The 15,032-nt window shown below is 29.3% G+C and overlaps 1 protein-coding gene across 4 annotated transcripts; it reads left to right on the forward strand.

Moving 5' to 3' along the window:
• The first annotated feature begins 5,088 nt into the window (after window positions 1–5,088).
• LOC100816199 (BTB/POZ domain-containing protein NPY4) lies at window positions 5,089–10,926 on the forward strand. Of its 4 annotated transcripts, none has more exons than XM_014769764.3 (6): window positions 5,089–5,721; window positions 6,208–6,261; window positions 6,742–6,858; window positions 7,513–7,582; window positions 8,062–9,237; window positions 9,975–10,926. In XM_014769764.3, the coding sequence occupies exons 3-6, from the start codon at window positions 6,797–6,799 to the stop codon at window positions 10,554–10,556; spliced, it is 1,890 nt and encodes a 629-aa protein (XP_014625250.1). In that variant the 5' UTR covers window positions 5,089–5,721; window positions 6,208–6,261; window positions 6,742–6,796; the 3' UTR covers window positions 10,557–10,926. The 4 variants fall into 4 exon arrangements, with proteins under 4 accessions (XP_014625250.1, XP_025982232.1, XP_040867173.1 ...); XM_026126447.2 differs by having other exon boundaries at window positions 5,107–5,721; window positions 6,721–6,858; XM_041011239.1 differs by lacking the exon at window positions 5,089–5,721 and adding an exon at window positions 5,823–5,841.
• The last annotated feature ends 4,106 nt before the right edge of the window (window positions 10,927–15,032 follow it).

Here is a 15,032-nt window from a genome sequence, read left to right on the forward strand (position 1 = left end):
ATCTAAAATAATGTTAGATATTGAATAACATTAAAATGTAAGTGTCTTTTTTAACATAAATTTAAATCTTCATTCATTACATTATAAAAAAACTAACTTCTTAAACTAGATTTTTTTTCTTTAGTATCTCAAAAAAATTATGACAATCTTTAGAAGAAGGAATAGAAAAGAAATACGAAAAAGAGATTCCAAAGCATAAATTACTCTTATTATATTTTTACTCACTTATTTATTTTATTAAGAATGTTTTTATCATTTTATTCTATGTATTTTTCCCTTTTTTTCATTTTCTAAGCAATCATATAACAAAAGAAGAGAAAATGTTAAATTTTTATCTTTCATTTTTCTATCGAACAACTAAAAAATCATTTATCTTTCATTTCTCTTATCATGTACATAGATTCAACAAAAAAAAAAAAAAGCACGTACGTAGACATAACATATTAGCACTCTGAGGACATGATATATCTAAATGCATATAAATTATTTTAAAAAATTAAAATTTTTAAATATCAAAACCTATAAAATAATTTTGTAGCGACTTAAATAATAATTTTTTTTATCAAGGACTAACAAACATATTAGACACAACTATTTTTATAGTTTTAATCATGAAAATTATAAAAATATATTTCTCCAAAACTTGCACGTATTCAAGATGCATCATTAGCTGTCCTTTCATATTTTTAGAAATCCGTCATAATTTAAATTTACTTATGGAGAAAAAATCACTTGTAATTGTATAATAATTTTTGTAAAATCCTAAATTTTAATAATTTTTATTAGTTTTAATTTAAAAATTATTAATATAAGAATTTGTTGGAATTAAAATGATTATATATATATATATATATATATATTTTGGAATGCTTGTATTACGATATATTAAATATCGTTGAAATATTGAATTAAAAAAATTATATTTGTTTTTTATTTTATTTAAAATTGATCGAGATAAATAAGTATTTTATAATTATAAAAAAAGCATGGCAATTCCATATCCTAATTAAATGGATTAAAAAAATTATTAGTATTGTAAAGATAAATATTATATTAATAATATAGCATTGTATATCTAGTTTAGATAAAATATTTGTTATATTTGAATTTATGATAATTTAGAACAATTTAAATCTTATAATGTTTTATCTTAATATATCTTGAAAGAAAATAAAATATTAGATGGAGTTAATAATTAGATAAATTTAGATAATGGAGTAGAAAAAAAAATAAAGACTTGATTACAAAATCTATATATTGATAATATATCTCATCTAATTCATTTTTAAATGATATACTCTTGTATTATACAAGGATAGACAATTATCTTCTATAATTTTATAGACGGTCTCTCTCTGAAAATATAGGATTGAGAAGAAAATAAAAATAAAAAGAATCTTGTTGACCCACTAAATGGAGAAGATGAATAATAAGCAAAGGATGCATGAATTACTATATGCTTCAAGAGGTGAGTAAAACAACTTTTTCTTCTTCTAAACTTTCATGGTATAGATTTTTAGAAACGCATCCTTTTGAGTTTACCCGTGATAAATTGATATATTAATCCTTATATGAATAATTTAGGTTCCATAATATTCTTGTGTGAAATTATTTAAGTGTTTGATATAATCATCCCAACATGTAATTTTTACTATTCCTGGGGTTTAATTTAATTTTACAAAAAGGAATATTGTAATGTACAAATCTTCACTAGCTGCATATTAAATCTTGAAATTTATTTGAAAATTCATGAATCAACTTGCATTTCGTGTTTAGTTATATATATAAACTAAAATATATTTTAATACGTGTGTGTTTTATTTCATAGTTAATTATTAATTGACTCATGTGATGCTATAATTTGAGTATGACTTTGTGAGTTATTAGTGTATATGGAATTAGAGTATTTATTTGATAGTTATTTGGAATGATGTGTTGTAATTATGAGTGAATTGGTCATTATCTTTTGGGGGTCACGACAATGTATATTTTATTTTGAGAATTGAGTATACATGAGATTCCTTCATTTTGGATGGGGAAGAGATTCTAAATACCCTCATCTATGAGATGTGAAAGATAATGAGACATAATTACATGATATGAGCTCATATGAAGAATATGAAATCCACGCCAATTCTAGAAATCAAAGAGGAGTTGAGTCTAATGATTTTGAAAATTATTATGTTTGTGATGACTATTTGTTTAAGAAAGAATTGAATGTAGTAAAATGTTGATGTTTATTTACGGGAGATTATTATCTTATTAGAAGTGTTGTTTTAGAGTTTGAGAAATAAACTTTTGAGATTCGAAAAATTAAAGATCTAATTTATTGTTACTTCAATTATGTAGATGCTTTGAAAATAAAATAAAATTATTTATTTATGTAAGGACTTATTTATTTATAATATTGAAAGTATTTCAAATCATTGAAATTTTTAAATTTTTATTTTATAGATATTTTAAAGTATATTTTTATTATGAGTTGTTATTGTAATAAATAACATTATATTTTAATTTGAAATTGTAAAATAAAAGCATTAGAATAATATGAACGAAATGATAATCAGCCCGGCAATCTTTCAAGAATATAATCTTTGAAAGACTGTGACATTACCAAGCTCTAATTTTATAATTCAGGGTGTTCTTGCTTGCATCACTATCTGCACCAGGTGTGTAAAACATATTCCTAAATTAATGCTCGTTGGATGAGATTCTGGAAGCATTTTTTTTTTCTGATTTAGTGGAAAAAGTTGAACTTGAGGCCGGTAAGGAAATTAATAACAACTGTAAGCATTATCATAGGGATGTGTTTGAGGAAAAGATACGATAAAACAGCGATTATATTCTATATTAATTGATTTTTTGTTGACATTAGAAATGGTAGATTGAAACATTGCATGTGGGACTGATGGTATAAAACAGTAAATGATTATTTGGCTGAGAATGCATCATGGTCACAATTTGTCCACTAGGAGAGGGACTGCATATAAACTGCTATACCAGAATTCAGATCATTCAGCTACAAAAGAGATAGAAGTAAACTATTAGTCTTGTCTGGAGCCTTCCCTTAAATAAAATAAAGTTTAAATATGTTTTATGTTTCCATATATATAATATAGTATTTATTTTTAAATCTTAATTTTTGTTTTGTTTTGATATTTATAATGTTTCTTGTCATTTGTTTAAGTCTTGTGGTAACGTTGTTAGGGAATAAAAACAAAATATTACATCCTGTACGGGCACAACACTAAAATTATTAAATTTGTAAGAGTGCAAAATGTTATTTTTTATAACTAAAAATAGATGATGACAAATATTGCTGATCAAAATAAAAAAGTTACATAAATTAAAAGCAGAAATTATTATATTTATAATTATGAAAGTGATTTTTAATAATTCAATTTTTTTTATCAATACTTATTTGGCTTTAATTGTTTGGAGTGAAAAATGAAAATGAAATTAAAATAAGGACCGGAAGTATAGTAGATGTTAGTTTTAATTACTTATTTGTTTTTTTATAGTTTTATGATTTGTATCTTTTAATTCTTATAATTTTAAAGTAATTCTTTTAATCTTTATTTTTTTTTAATTTTTGTAGTTTGAAAATAATTTTTTAATTTTTTTAATTTGTATTTTAATTTTATTTTAGTTCCGATAGTTTGAAAGTGTTATTTTTAGTCCTTATACTTTATATTTTAATTTTCTTTTAGTCCTTACCATCAAAATATGAGTAATATTATCAATTATAATTAACTACAAAAATATTAGCAAGTAATTCATAACTAATTTATTATAAGATAATTTATAATAAAAAATAGTTGATAATTTATAACTAATTTGTAGTTAATTATTTTTATACATATTTTTATAATAAGGACTAAAAGATAATTAAAATATAAATTATAGGGACTAAAAAGATTACTTTAAAACTATAGAGATTAAAAAAGAATTAAAATATAAACAATAAGTACTCAAAAGATCACTTTTAAATTATATGGGTTAAAAGAGAATTAAAATGTAAATTATAAGAATTAAAAATATCACTTTCAAATCATATGAACTAAAAGTATGAATAGTAAAATTATAGAGATCAAACCAATAATTTAATCTACATGCTAAAATCATAAAATCTTTTTATCTTCTTCTCTTTTGTTACACTCATGGGTAAAATTATATATGAATATCATTATTTCTTATCAAAATTTTAAATTGCAATTAAAGTCATAATTTCATTCCACTGATTTTTTTTGTTATCATATTTTCGGTCTTAATTGTAGTCATAGAAACTCTAAAATTCTAAAAATCTCGACGTAGTACCGAAATCACAGTCAAGAACAGTTTTAAAAAGCTCGTGTTCACCATTATCAAAGGAAAAGGAGAAGATATGGACGTGTTTTTTTTTTCCTTTCCATAGTAAATAGTAGTAATAAAAAGAGTTTTCCTTCTTATAAATCCTAAAAATATTGAATATAATTATTTTGCAGTAATTTCTATCGAAACAAAAAATATTATGAAAGACTGATTATGTTTAACAAATAGGACCATTATTGGTGTGTGTTTCGTTGGAAATGTTACGACACATATTCCCATATAAATTCAATTGATAAAAGTAAAATAAATGTAAAAACAAGAATTTTAATCTATTATTGATGAAATTATTTTTGCAATCAAAAGGAATTTTATTGTTACAAACAAAACATGCTCTTAGAGTTTCGTGGTTCTCTGGTTTCCCTCACGTCCCGAAACGAAACGAAGCCCGTTTGTTTGTGTTTGGCGAAGAAAGCAACAAAGTGGTTCCTGTCAGATGGGCGTGCATACACTGCATGCATACACTGACACAGTGAACACTGAAAACACGGAGTAAAAGAAAGAGAAAGAAAGTGAAAAGGGTCCTAATGGTCATGACCATCATTTTAACAGAACCTACTTTTACTTTATTATTACTACTTCCAAGCCTGAACTGAACTACCAATAAAGCTCATTATTATTATTATTATTATTCACTTTAAAAGCCACACTTTATAAAGTCACACACACAACACAAATCAATTATTTATTTCTCTCTTTCTATAAAACCTTTTCTCCATTTTCTATAAATCATGGACAACTTGGACTGTTGCATATTTCGTGAATGCTTTTGTTTGGTAGCATTATAGAGGCTACGAGATGAGAATGGGAAAGGAGAGAGAAGGGTGGTGGTGGTGGTGGTGGGGTTGATGAGGGTGTTACTCATCCAAAAGTTTTTTTGATATCAAAGAGAGAGAGAGAGAGAAAGGAAAATTGTGATATGAATGATGGTTGGCTTTTTGTGTTTGTGTAGCTGCGGTGGCTGCCAAAAAAGATGAGCAACAACTTATCTTTTTTGAAGGGTCTTCTTTTGGGTTTGGTTGGGTAGTTTGTGTGATATGTGGGGTTCTTCTCTTCTCTTCTCTTTCATGATATAGTAATAGTGTCACTCACTTCATGCACTGAAACTTTGTGTTAGTTTCTTGTCGTGGCCACTCCCATGTTAGATTCTTCTTACCTGGCAGAGCCACTGATTTCTTCAGATCTCTTTGATTAATAAGCTCTGACTCTTTAACTCTCTTCTACAACTTTCCTCTTCCTTTTCTTGTTATCTTCTTCTGCTTGTTTTTACTCACCTTGTCGTGCAATCCAGTTTGGCTGGTTTCTCCAATATTTATTGCGAGAAAGAGAAGAAGAAGAACATTTCAGGGTCTTGTACGTATACTACTGTGCTTCTGTTGAGATTTATTCCTGTCCCTTCATATTCCTCTTCTTTATCTATCTATTCTCTTTGCTCGTTACAGTTTGCTTCATTATTATATAAAGGGTCTCAAGGTTTTTAATTTTTTTTAAAAAATTAAAACTTTTGCCAATTTGTGAACTGGGTCTGCTTGATTCTATTTTGCTGCTTTTTATTTATTTTAATTTGTTTGGTGTATTGTGTATTAAGCTGAACATGAAAATATGTTGTTGTTGCGGATTGCTCTTTTGTTAATTAAAACCAGTTAGTTAGTCATTATGAAGCTTGATTCCTTATGTCTATGCAGTTTTCTAGATTTAAATCTTGGGAAAAAAATGTTGCTGTCCACTTATATATTGTCTTTGAACTAATGATCTTTTTTTTATCCTAGTTAAACATGTGCAATGATCATTGAATCAGGAACCAAAACTTAATTCTTATGCTATTTTGTGTTGTGGCAGGTGCTGAGCTTTAAAGGAGGGACAGAGCTGAAACGTGGCTAGCAAAGGAAAAAGGTGTTGCTCTTACTGTCTGAACAAGTTATTGGAACCAACAAAGAAAAAAGAGACAATGAACCAAATATCTAGAATCAAAAACATAATTTTAACATGATTCAGGCGGTGGTGTCAGATTTGAGCATGGGGTTGTCCCTGATTCTGATTTTGAAAAAAATTATATTTATGTTTGAGATAGTCTTGTTTCCGTTAGCAATGTCTCCTAACATGACCATCTTTTTCTGAGGTCCTAGGACTGTGTTACCATTTTAGTAAGTAAAATCTTATCTTTGAGATTTCCCATTTCAAGTTAGCTAAAAGAAAAAAAAAATTAAAAAACTTTCTTGGCACTCTTAATGGCCTCGATTTGTGAAAAAGATTCTGTATTAATAGGAAACATACCATTTTTCTATTTGATCCTCCTTTCCTCACTCTGGATTCTAGCAAGTTATCTCATTCTTTTTAAAAATCTGAACTTAGGCTCGGTGGTTTGTCTTTCAGAGAGGTAGAACAACATAGGGAAAAAGGAGAAACATAGTCATTTCCTTTGGCCAAGATGAAGTTTATGAAACTTGGATCTAAGCCAGATTCTTTTCAGAATGACGGGGATAATATCAGGTATGAGATCAATCTCTTCATTTTTTATGTATATGCAAGTTAATTTGTTTCCATATTCCCCTTATTTTTTGAGCTCTTGCTTGGGGATATGTCTTTTGGGCTTCTTGTGTTTGATGCTTTCTTACTAATTTACTACCAAATCCGAGTATTATTTTCTTTTCAATTTGGTTCCTAATAAGATTTGATTATTATTGTGTTTTTTTTTCCTTTAGTCCGTGCAATCAATCTTAATAGGCATCAAATCACTGGTAGTTTCATGATTTTTGTATTGGTTCTCGTCGTTTTTCATGTACTTAAAAAAATAATCAGTTTTGGACCTTTGATCTTACTCATTTTAAAAAACAGATTAGGGACTAATTTTCTCTTCCTTGTGTGGTGATTCTTGAAATTATAGGCTATCATTTTCTCGCATGAAGATGCTGACTCCGGATTTATACTAATATTATTGTTTCAGTAATACGCACAAAAAAGAGACATAATGATCTTCCTTTTGTGCATGCTTGAGAATCTTAAATAGCATAAATTGCATGCCATATTTTTCTTCTGTGGCATGTTCATTAAATTTTTCTTGTAAAATTTTCTATTTTCATTGTTTCTTCTTCTTGATTTATTTATTTCATTTAAAACTAACATGTACCTGCATATTTTTGTCAGGTATGTGGCAACTGAGCTAGCAACTGACATAGTTGTTAATGTTGGAAATGTAAAATTTTATCTCCATAAGGTAAGATTCAATCTGACGTTGAGGTGATATGGTAATCTGATAGCTCACATGTATATGAACTGCTAATTTTTCAGTATGTACTTTTAAGTTTTAACCATTCAAGTGACCAGAGGTTGGTTAAATTTCTTACATTTTACTATTTGTTCTTGTAGCTGGACCCTTGAATTGCGAATAACAGTCTGTCAAAAAATCTTATCTCATACAGCTTTACCTATTTTACTACCCTGAAAAATTCACTTGGTAAATATAATAGATGATTGGTTTGTTAAATACATCCATGCTTGCATGTTATGTATTTCTTTTTTTGAGTTTAGAGAAATAATGTAATTTTTTCAAAAGGCTTGTAAGGAAGCTGGCAAACAAAAGAAAAGTGATTATTTCCTCAAAATAATCTCATCCAAACAAGCAAGTCTAATTGTGGACTTTATAATCTTCTCTACTTTTGATCATGACGTTAAGCTGCTCAATATATTATGCAGTTTCCTCTTTTGTCAAAAAGTGCGGGCTTTCAAAAGCTGATTACAAACACTAATGAGGAGAACAATGATGAAGTTCACATCCATGACATTCCTGGCGGACCTGCTGCTTTTGAAATATGTGTCAAGTTCTGTTATGGTATGACAGTCACTCTTAATGCATACAACGTCGTTGCTGCTCGCTGCGCCGCAGAATATCTTGAGATGTATGAAACTGTTGAGAAAGGAAATCTTATCTACAAGATTGAAGTCTTCCTCGACTCAAGCATTTTCAGGAGTTGGAAAGACTCGATTATTGTTCTTCAAACTACCAAGTCTCTTCTTCCATGGTCTGAGGAACTTAAGTTAGTGAGCCATGGCATTGACTCCATTGCTACCAAGGCTTCAATTGATACATCAAAGGTGGAGTGGTCATACACCTATAACAGGAAAAAGCTACCATCTGAAAATAGTAATGATCCTCCCTTCAATAGTGTGAGGAAACAACAATTGGTTCCAAAGGACTGGTGGGTGGAGGACCTTTGTGAGCTCCAACTTGATCTTTATGAGCGGGTTATAAAAACAATTATAAGCAAAGGTAATGTTTCTGGCACTGTAATTGGAGAAGCTCTAAATGCTTATGCCTCAAGAAGGATGCCTGGTTTCAACAAGGGTGTGATCCAAGGAGATATTGTAAGAAATAGATTACTGTTGGAGACCATAATCCGAATATTACCCTTGGACGTGGGCAGTGTCTCTTTCAGTTTCTTGGTGAAGTTATTAAGGGTAGCTATTCAGTTGGAACGTGAAGAGTTGGAGAGATCTGAACTGATTAGGAGAATAGGTATGTGCCTTGAGGAGGCTAAGGTGTCTGATTTATTAATTTGCGCCCCAGTTGGTGACACAGTTTTTGATGTTGACATTGTGCAAAGGCTAGTAGAAGAGTTTGTAGCATGTGATCAACATGTTCAGACGGATACTCTGTTGGAAGATGACTTTCAGGAGGAGATCAGAAGCCCCGGGATGGTTTCAGAATCTTCAAAGGCAAAAGTGGCAAAATTGGTGGATGGATACCTTGCTGAGATTGCACGTGATCCAAATTTACCTTTTGCAAAATTTGTTAATCTTGCTGAATTAGTATCAAGCTTTCCAAGAGCCTCTCATGATGGCCTTTATCGTGCCATTGACATGTATTTAAAGGTAAATCCCTTGTACTTCAAGTTAGCCTGTCAGCTTTGTAAGTAGTATATACTATTAGTGTGTTTGGATAAAGCATAAGAATCAATTCTATTTTACAAAATCCTAGTAATATCATGAAAAAGTATAAGCAACTATTTGTTGCTCTCCTTAACCATGAAAAATTAATTGATTATTTCTCATTATGAATCTAATACAAACTCACAATATATACATCCTATCAAGTATCGATTGCTCAGGTTTTCTTTTTCTTTTTTGCAACTCAAATTTTAAACATCAACAAGCTGGATGTATATATTGTGAGTTTGAATATATCAAGAATATTTGTAAAGTACTAATTTAAGTTATGTTACCTCCTCATTATGAATCTAATACAAACTCACAATATAAGGAGATATTCTGGTAAGGTAGTAATAATGAAACTTAAATTAGTACTTTACAGCATTACTACATTTAGAGATATGTTATCTCCCTCATATTACCTGCTCTAAGGAGATATTCTAATAGACTTATAATAATGAAATCTTGACTGACACTATCTGTTATAATACCCATCTCTCTAAATTCTGTTGGTCATTAAGTGTTATGATTTTCACGTAGTGCTGATATTATAATTTCAACATTATAGACTCGAAGTTGGCAATCCTTGTTGGTTTTATGGCAACAAATGGATTAACACAATTAACCTTAAGGTCCTTAACCGTATTTCCAAGGTTGACTAAATGTACTGTGTCATGCAGGAGCATCCTGGAATCAGCAAAAGCGAAAAGAAAAGAATATGCAGGTTGATGAACTGCAGGAAGTTGTCTGCAGAGGCTTGCATGCATGCTGTGCAGAACGAGCGGCTTCCCATGCGCGTTGTTGTGCAGGTTCTCTTCTTTGAACAGCTGAGAGCTACAACATCTTCTGGAGGCAATGGCACACCGGATCATCCTGGCTCCATCAGGGCCTTACTTCCTGGTGGATCTCATGGGAGCTCAAGGTCTACTATAACAAACACAGAAGAGGAATGGGATGCCGTGGGAACAATGGAAGACATAAAATCCCTGAAAGGGGAGCTTGATGCACTGAAATTATCTGGTGGAACCAGCGGGGCCAGCAGCAGAAGCGACAACAACGATGGCGGTAAAGACAATGCTGAGAAAGTTGCTGCTAGTAAAATGAAAGGTCTCATGTCGAAGAAGATAATCTCTAAGATTTGGTCAAGCAAAGAAAGAAGTGGTGAGCTAAGTAGTTCTGATACATCAGAGAGCCCTGCTTCTACTGTTGTAGAGGAAACAAAATCTACTCCATCTAGAAGTAGGAGGCATTCATTGTCTTAGAGACCATGTTCTGCAGACCCTAGTCCTTAGAGCTCCATTCAGTTTATTGTATAATCATCTCATTCAAGTAGCATCAGGAGTTAGAGGACACTGACATCATATTCCATCTGATAATTCAATCAGAAATCTATGTAACTGTGAACTAATGTGAGCATGTGGCTAAAATATGAAGCACCAAAAGTATATGTTAATTGAGGTTTATGTCATGCCCTTAGGGATGCAACTTTTATTCAGCCATTACTGATATTATTAGGTTAGATGTGAGCTTTTGTAGTGAGTGACCCAATTTTGATAATTGGAGACTGATATGTGACTGCCACAATTTTTAAGCTTAGTTTTAAAGGGAAAAGGAGGTGCAGAGTGTTTGAAAGGCTTGTGTTGGGAGTATTACTTAGCTTTGATCCGTCATTAATGTTCATTTGAGCACTAATACGGGCCGTAAAACCTATTGGACTTCAAATTTATCATTCTTGAAACACAGGAGATATTAAGTATGGTAAATGTGAATTCCAAATGCTACAACTAGTCCACTTCTATTATTTTTATAAATAAATCATTAAATTAAGATTAATTTATTTTAAAATAAAATTATCTTTTTATCGATCATTTAAATATTCAAATTCAATTTTTTGTTGCTAAATTCATACATACAATTTCAATACAAGTGAAGCAAAGGCCATATATATATATATTTGCTTCTTGGTCTCAAATATAAATTTTTTTAACTAATTTTATCTTATTATCTCTAAAATATCTTTTATTTAATTAAGGTGTTAGTTTCAATGTTTTTTTTATTCTTGATATCAAGTTTCAACAAAAATTAAGTTGGAAAAAGAATACTTTTTTATTAAAATTAATGTAATTAAATGTGATTAAGTAACTTTCTTAGTTAATCTAACATTTTTTTCTCTTATAGTTGAGACCAGTGGGAGTATAGATGAACTGCAATGTACAACTTTTTAGACCAATTTTTTTTTTTAAAAAAATATCATAGGGATAATTATACTCTTGATCACTCAATTATAATTATGAAATTATAATCTTATCAGACCAACTCCAAGTCCACTAGTTAAACTTGAGTTGATACTAATTTTCAACTGGGTCGATGACGTCATACTAAGTTAAGTACATTTCTGATAAGATATGTGACTCATTCTGGTGATATCACCAGTCCGACCGACCGAGGCAGACTGATTCTCACAATTATGGATCCAATCATCTAATTCATTAAGATAAAAGAAAATGGTTAATTTAGTTGATAGCAATAAATTTATCTTAAATTTATAATTTTTTTTCCAAAACTATCCTTGTCATTAATAAATATTTAATGATGAGTATTTTTAAGTGCCAATTGTATAAATTAGGTCCTCTAGATGTTCCAATTATATGATTTTTGTTCCTCCATCAATTTTCCTCTAAATATTCAACAAATCCTTTTGATGTAGCACTAAATAATTATGTGTAAATGGCATGACAATTAAAGTGTTGTCAAACACATATGTTGATGTGACTTAATTACACTTTTGGTTCTTCTAATATCAAAATCATGAGAACCCAAAGTATAATTAAGTCATGTCATCATATATGTTAAGTATGGTTGAAAATGGATCGAGTCATGTTTAGTCAAACTTAACTCAATATAGGACTAACAAAATGAATCAAACTCGCAATTAAGGTTAAGATCAGACTAAGTACAGCTCAAATATATAAATGAGTCTTTTTTACTTGGTTCATATAACCCAATAGGACAAATAGACTTGGGTCGGGCCAACCTTGCGGGCCACAGGCTAGCCCAATTAGCAATATATATTAAATATTAAATAAAATATAGTAACTTATTAATATAATTTATAATTGTATATTATACTTTATATTTATTTTAAAAGGCATAACATATTCATTAAACATAAAATAAATGTCTACAAGAACTGACAACCCCAAAAAATATTATTAATTTGAATATTCATTAAACATAATTTAAATGACTTTGTTAATATTTATTAGGCGACATAAATGCATAATAAAAAAAATTCTTTTGAAACTTTATATATATATATATATATATATATATATTACACATAATCAATTATTTTAACTTTTTTTATTAATTTCTAAATTGGCCCAAATAGGCCCAATGGTCTGGCTGATCGACATAGGACTAGGCTGCCTAAGAAATTGTAGCCTAGAAGAATATGGATTGGCCCTGATTTGATCCATTTTTATTGTTTGGTCCAATGGATCGGACCAGTCGAATCCGACCATTTTGTCAACCTTAAGTCTCGATATGAATTGACTCAACTCAAAGTTTCGACTCGAGTTTGAAATGATTTTTTTTACCTTGAACTCATTACTTGAATCGAGCTTGTGATCAGATCTGTTTAACTCGTTAGCTCAACTTGATTTAGAATTATATTAATTTACATGTTTTTATTTATTCATTTCATATAAAATAAAAAATCAATGTGAAATTAATTAAAAAATCAATGATATGAATTCATAATATAAAATATCATTTTATATATATATATATATATATATATATATATATATATATATATATATATATATATATATCAAATTGATTCGTGAATCAATTGAATTGAAGTATACATATTTCAATTTCAACTTATTTAATTAAATCAATTTTTAGTTAAAGTTTAACTTTTTTTATTTGTGAATCAATTGTTGAATAAAGTATTGAATTATGTTTAATTGACTTTGCTTTATTGTCAACCTTAGAGTTAAGCATTAAAAAAATTCTTAGTGTTAAGGAATACTTCAATTGTCATATTATCATCCAATGAAATATATTAACTATTCAATGAAAACTAATTGAGAGACTATAATTTTTTTTAACGGATGGGAGATTATAATTAAGTTACCATAATATTGATCCAAATTCTGTATTGTAATTAAGAGATCTAATCCAGTTTATTAAATAAAATGTATAAATATTATAAACTTTTCTGATATCATGTTTAATTCTTGCTTATAAAAAAATCTTTGTATTGTCTATGTCACACCATAGAATAAAGAAAATTATTCACTATTTCTCGACAACTTTTAATCAATGGCATAAAAAAACACATTTGTCGATATCCAGATACAGAATTTACAAGAGGACTATATGGTTAATGCTTTGCGGAGCTGGACACAAGCTTCTTAGAAACTTTAGACAGACAAATGTCCATAAAAATGAAAAAAAAAATCTAATGCATTGAAGCATAGTTTACGTACCATCCCAAAAGGGCCCTAACTGTAAACATCGCAAAAAATATTCACATAAATTGAGTTTGATGCATCCTTTTTATGCCAAACATATTATACGATATCTATTCTAAAGTATCAAACAATTTTTTTTTTTGCGTTAACCATTGTCCTCATGTACGAAAAACAAAACCCGTACTTACATAAAAAATTATTAATTTATCTATGAAGGTTTACTTAAAAAATAATTGAAAAGTTGGTCAAAGGGCACTATGATTGAGACTTTACAAAGTTAACTTTGTTGGGGTGGACTGATCCACAAAAAGTCCTACTCTTAATCTTGAAATAAAAACCAATTAAATGTGTGGGTTGGAGTTAAAAGTGGCCCACATATAAAGAGGCTAAAAAATCAGTGGATTAAGGAGAAGTTAAGTCAGTAGGCTGTAGGCTTTTGCTAGGCAGCTGCTTACTGCACCTCTAATTTTTTCTTCCTGCATCCCATTCTGGAATGTAATTTATATTCTGGAATGCAAAATTTAACAGTTTGGATTACATTTTAGAAAGGCTAATCCCTAATTTTAGGCTATTCAGAAGGGTAAAAAGGTGCACGAAGCAATTTCCAATAGGGGCCCATGATGCTCGTACTCTCTATTTGATATGGTTTTTTTTTTTTAAGATTCTATTTGATCATCTTACCCCTTACTGTTTTTGTAATTTTTTTTTATAAACATATACTATTGATAGAAACTAGTTTTAGTTGAGTACCTTTTGTCAAAATACTTAACAAAAACTTATTTGCTGTGTATTTTGACATTAGGGAAATTAGTTTTGGTCATATCAACGACATGCATAAAAAAAAATGAAAAGTTGTCAAGAAAGAAGCAATTGAGTGTAGATGCCACTTCACATGGAAAGCGCAGACAAAGAATAATAATAATAATACTTTTAGTCTTCTCGTTATGTCCTTGATTTCTCAAGTTCTTTTCGCCCCCGTCTTTGATCTTTATAGGGGTCCAGAAATTAGACACATCTCTATCCCCCACTTGGGAATCGAATTTCCCTCTACCTCGTTCTTAATCCTATTTTTTTTCATAAAAATGGAGAAAACATGATAATTTATTTATTTTTAATTATACTCAATCTATTATAATATGCTAAATTGAAATTTCAAGTAAAAATAATTTGATTTCATTTATTTTTAGATAACTTAAAAAAATAGTAATTTAGACACTTTGTTTATCAAGATTAAAATTTTAAGTGTTTTACAAC

This window comes from Glycine max, chromosome 17, assembly GCF_000004515.6.
Source record: "Glycine max cultivar Williams 82 chromosome 17, Glycine_max_v4.0, whole genome shotgun sequence".
In the NCBI taxonomy this organism is placed as follows: Eukaryota; Viridiplantae; Streptophyta; class Magnoliopsida; order Fabales; family Fabaceae; genus Glycine; species Glycine max.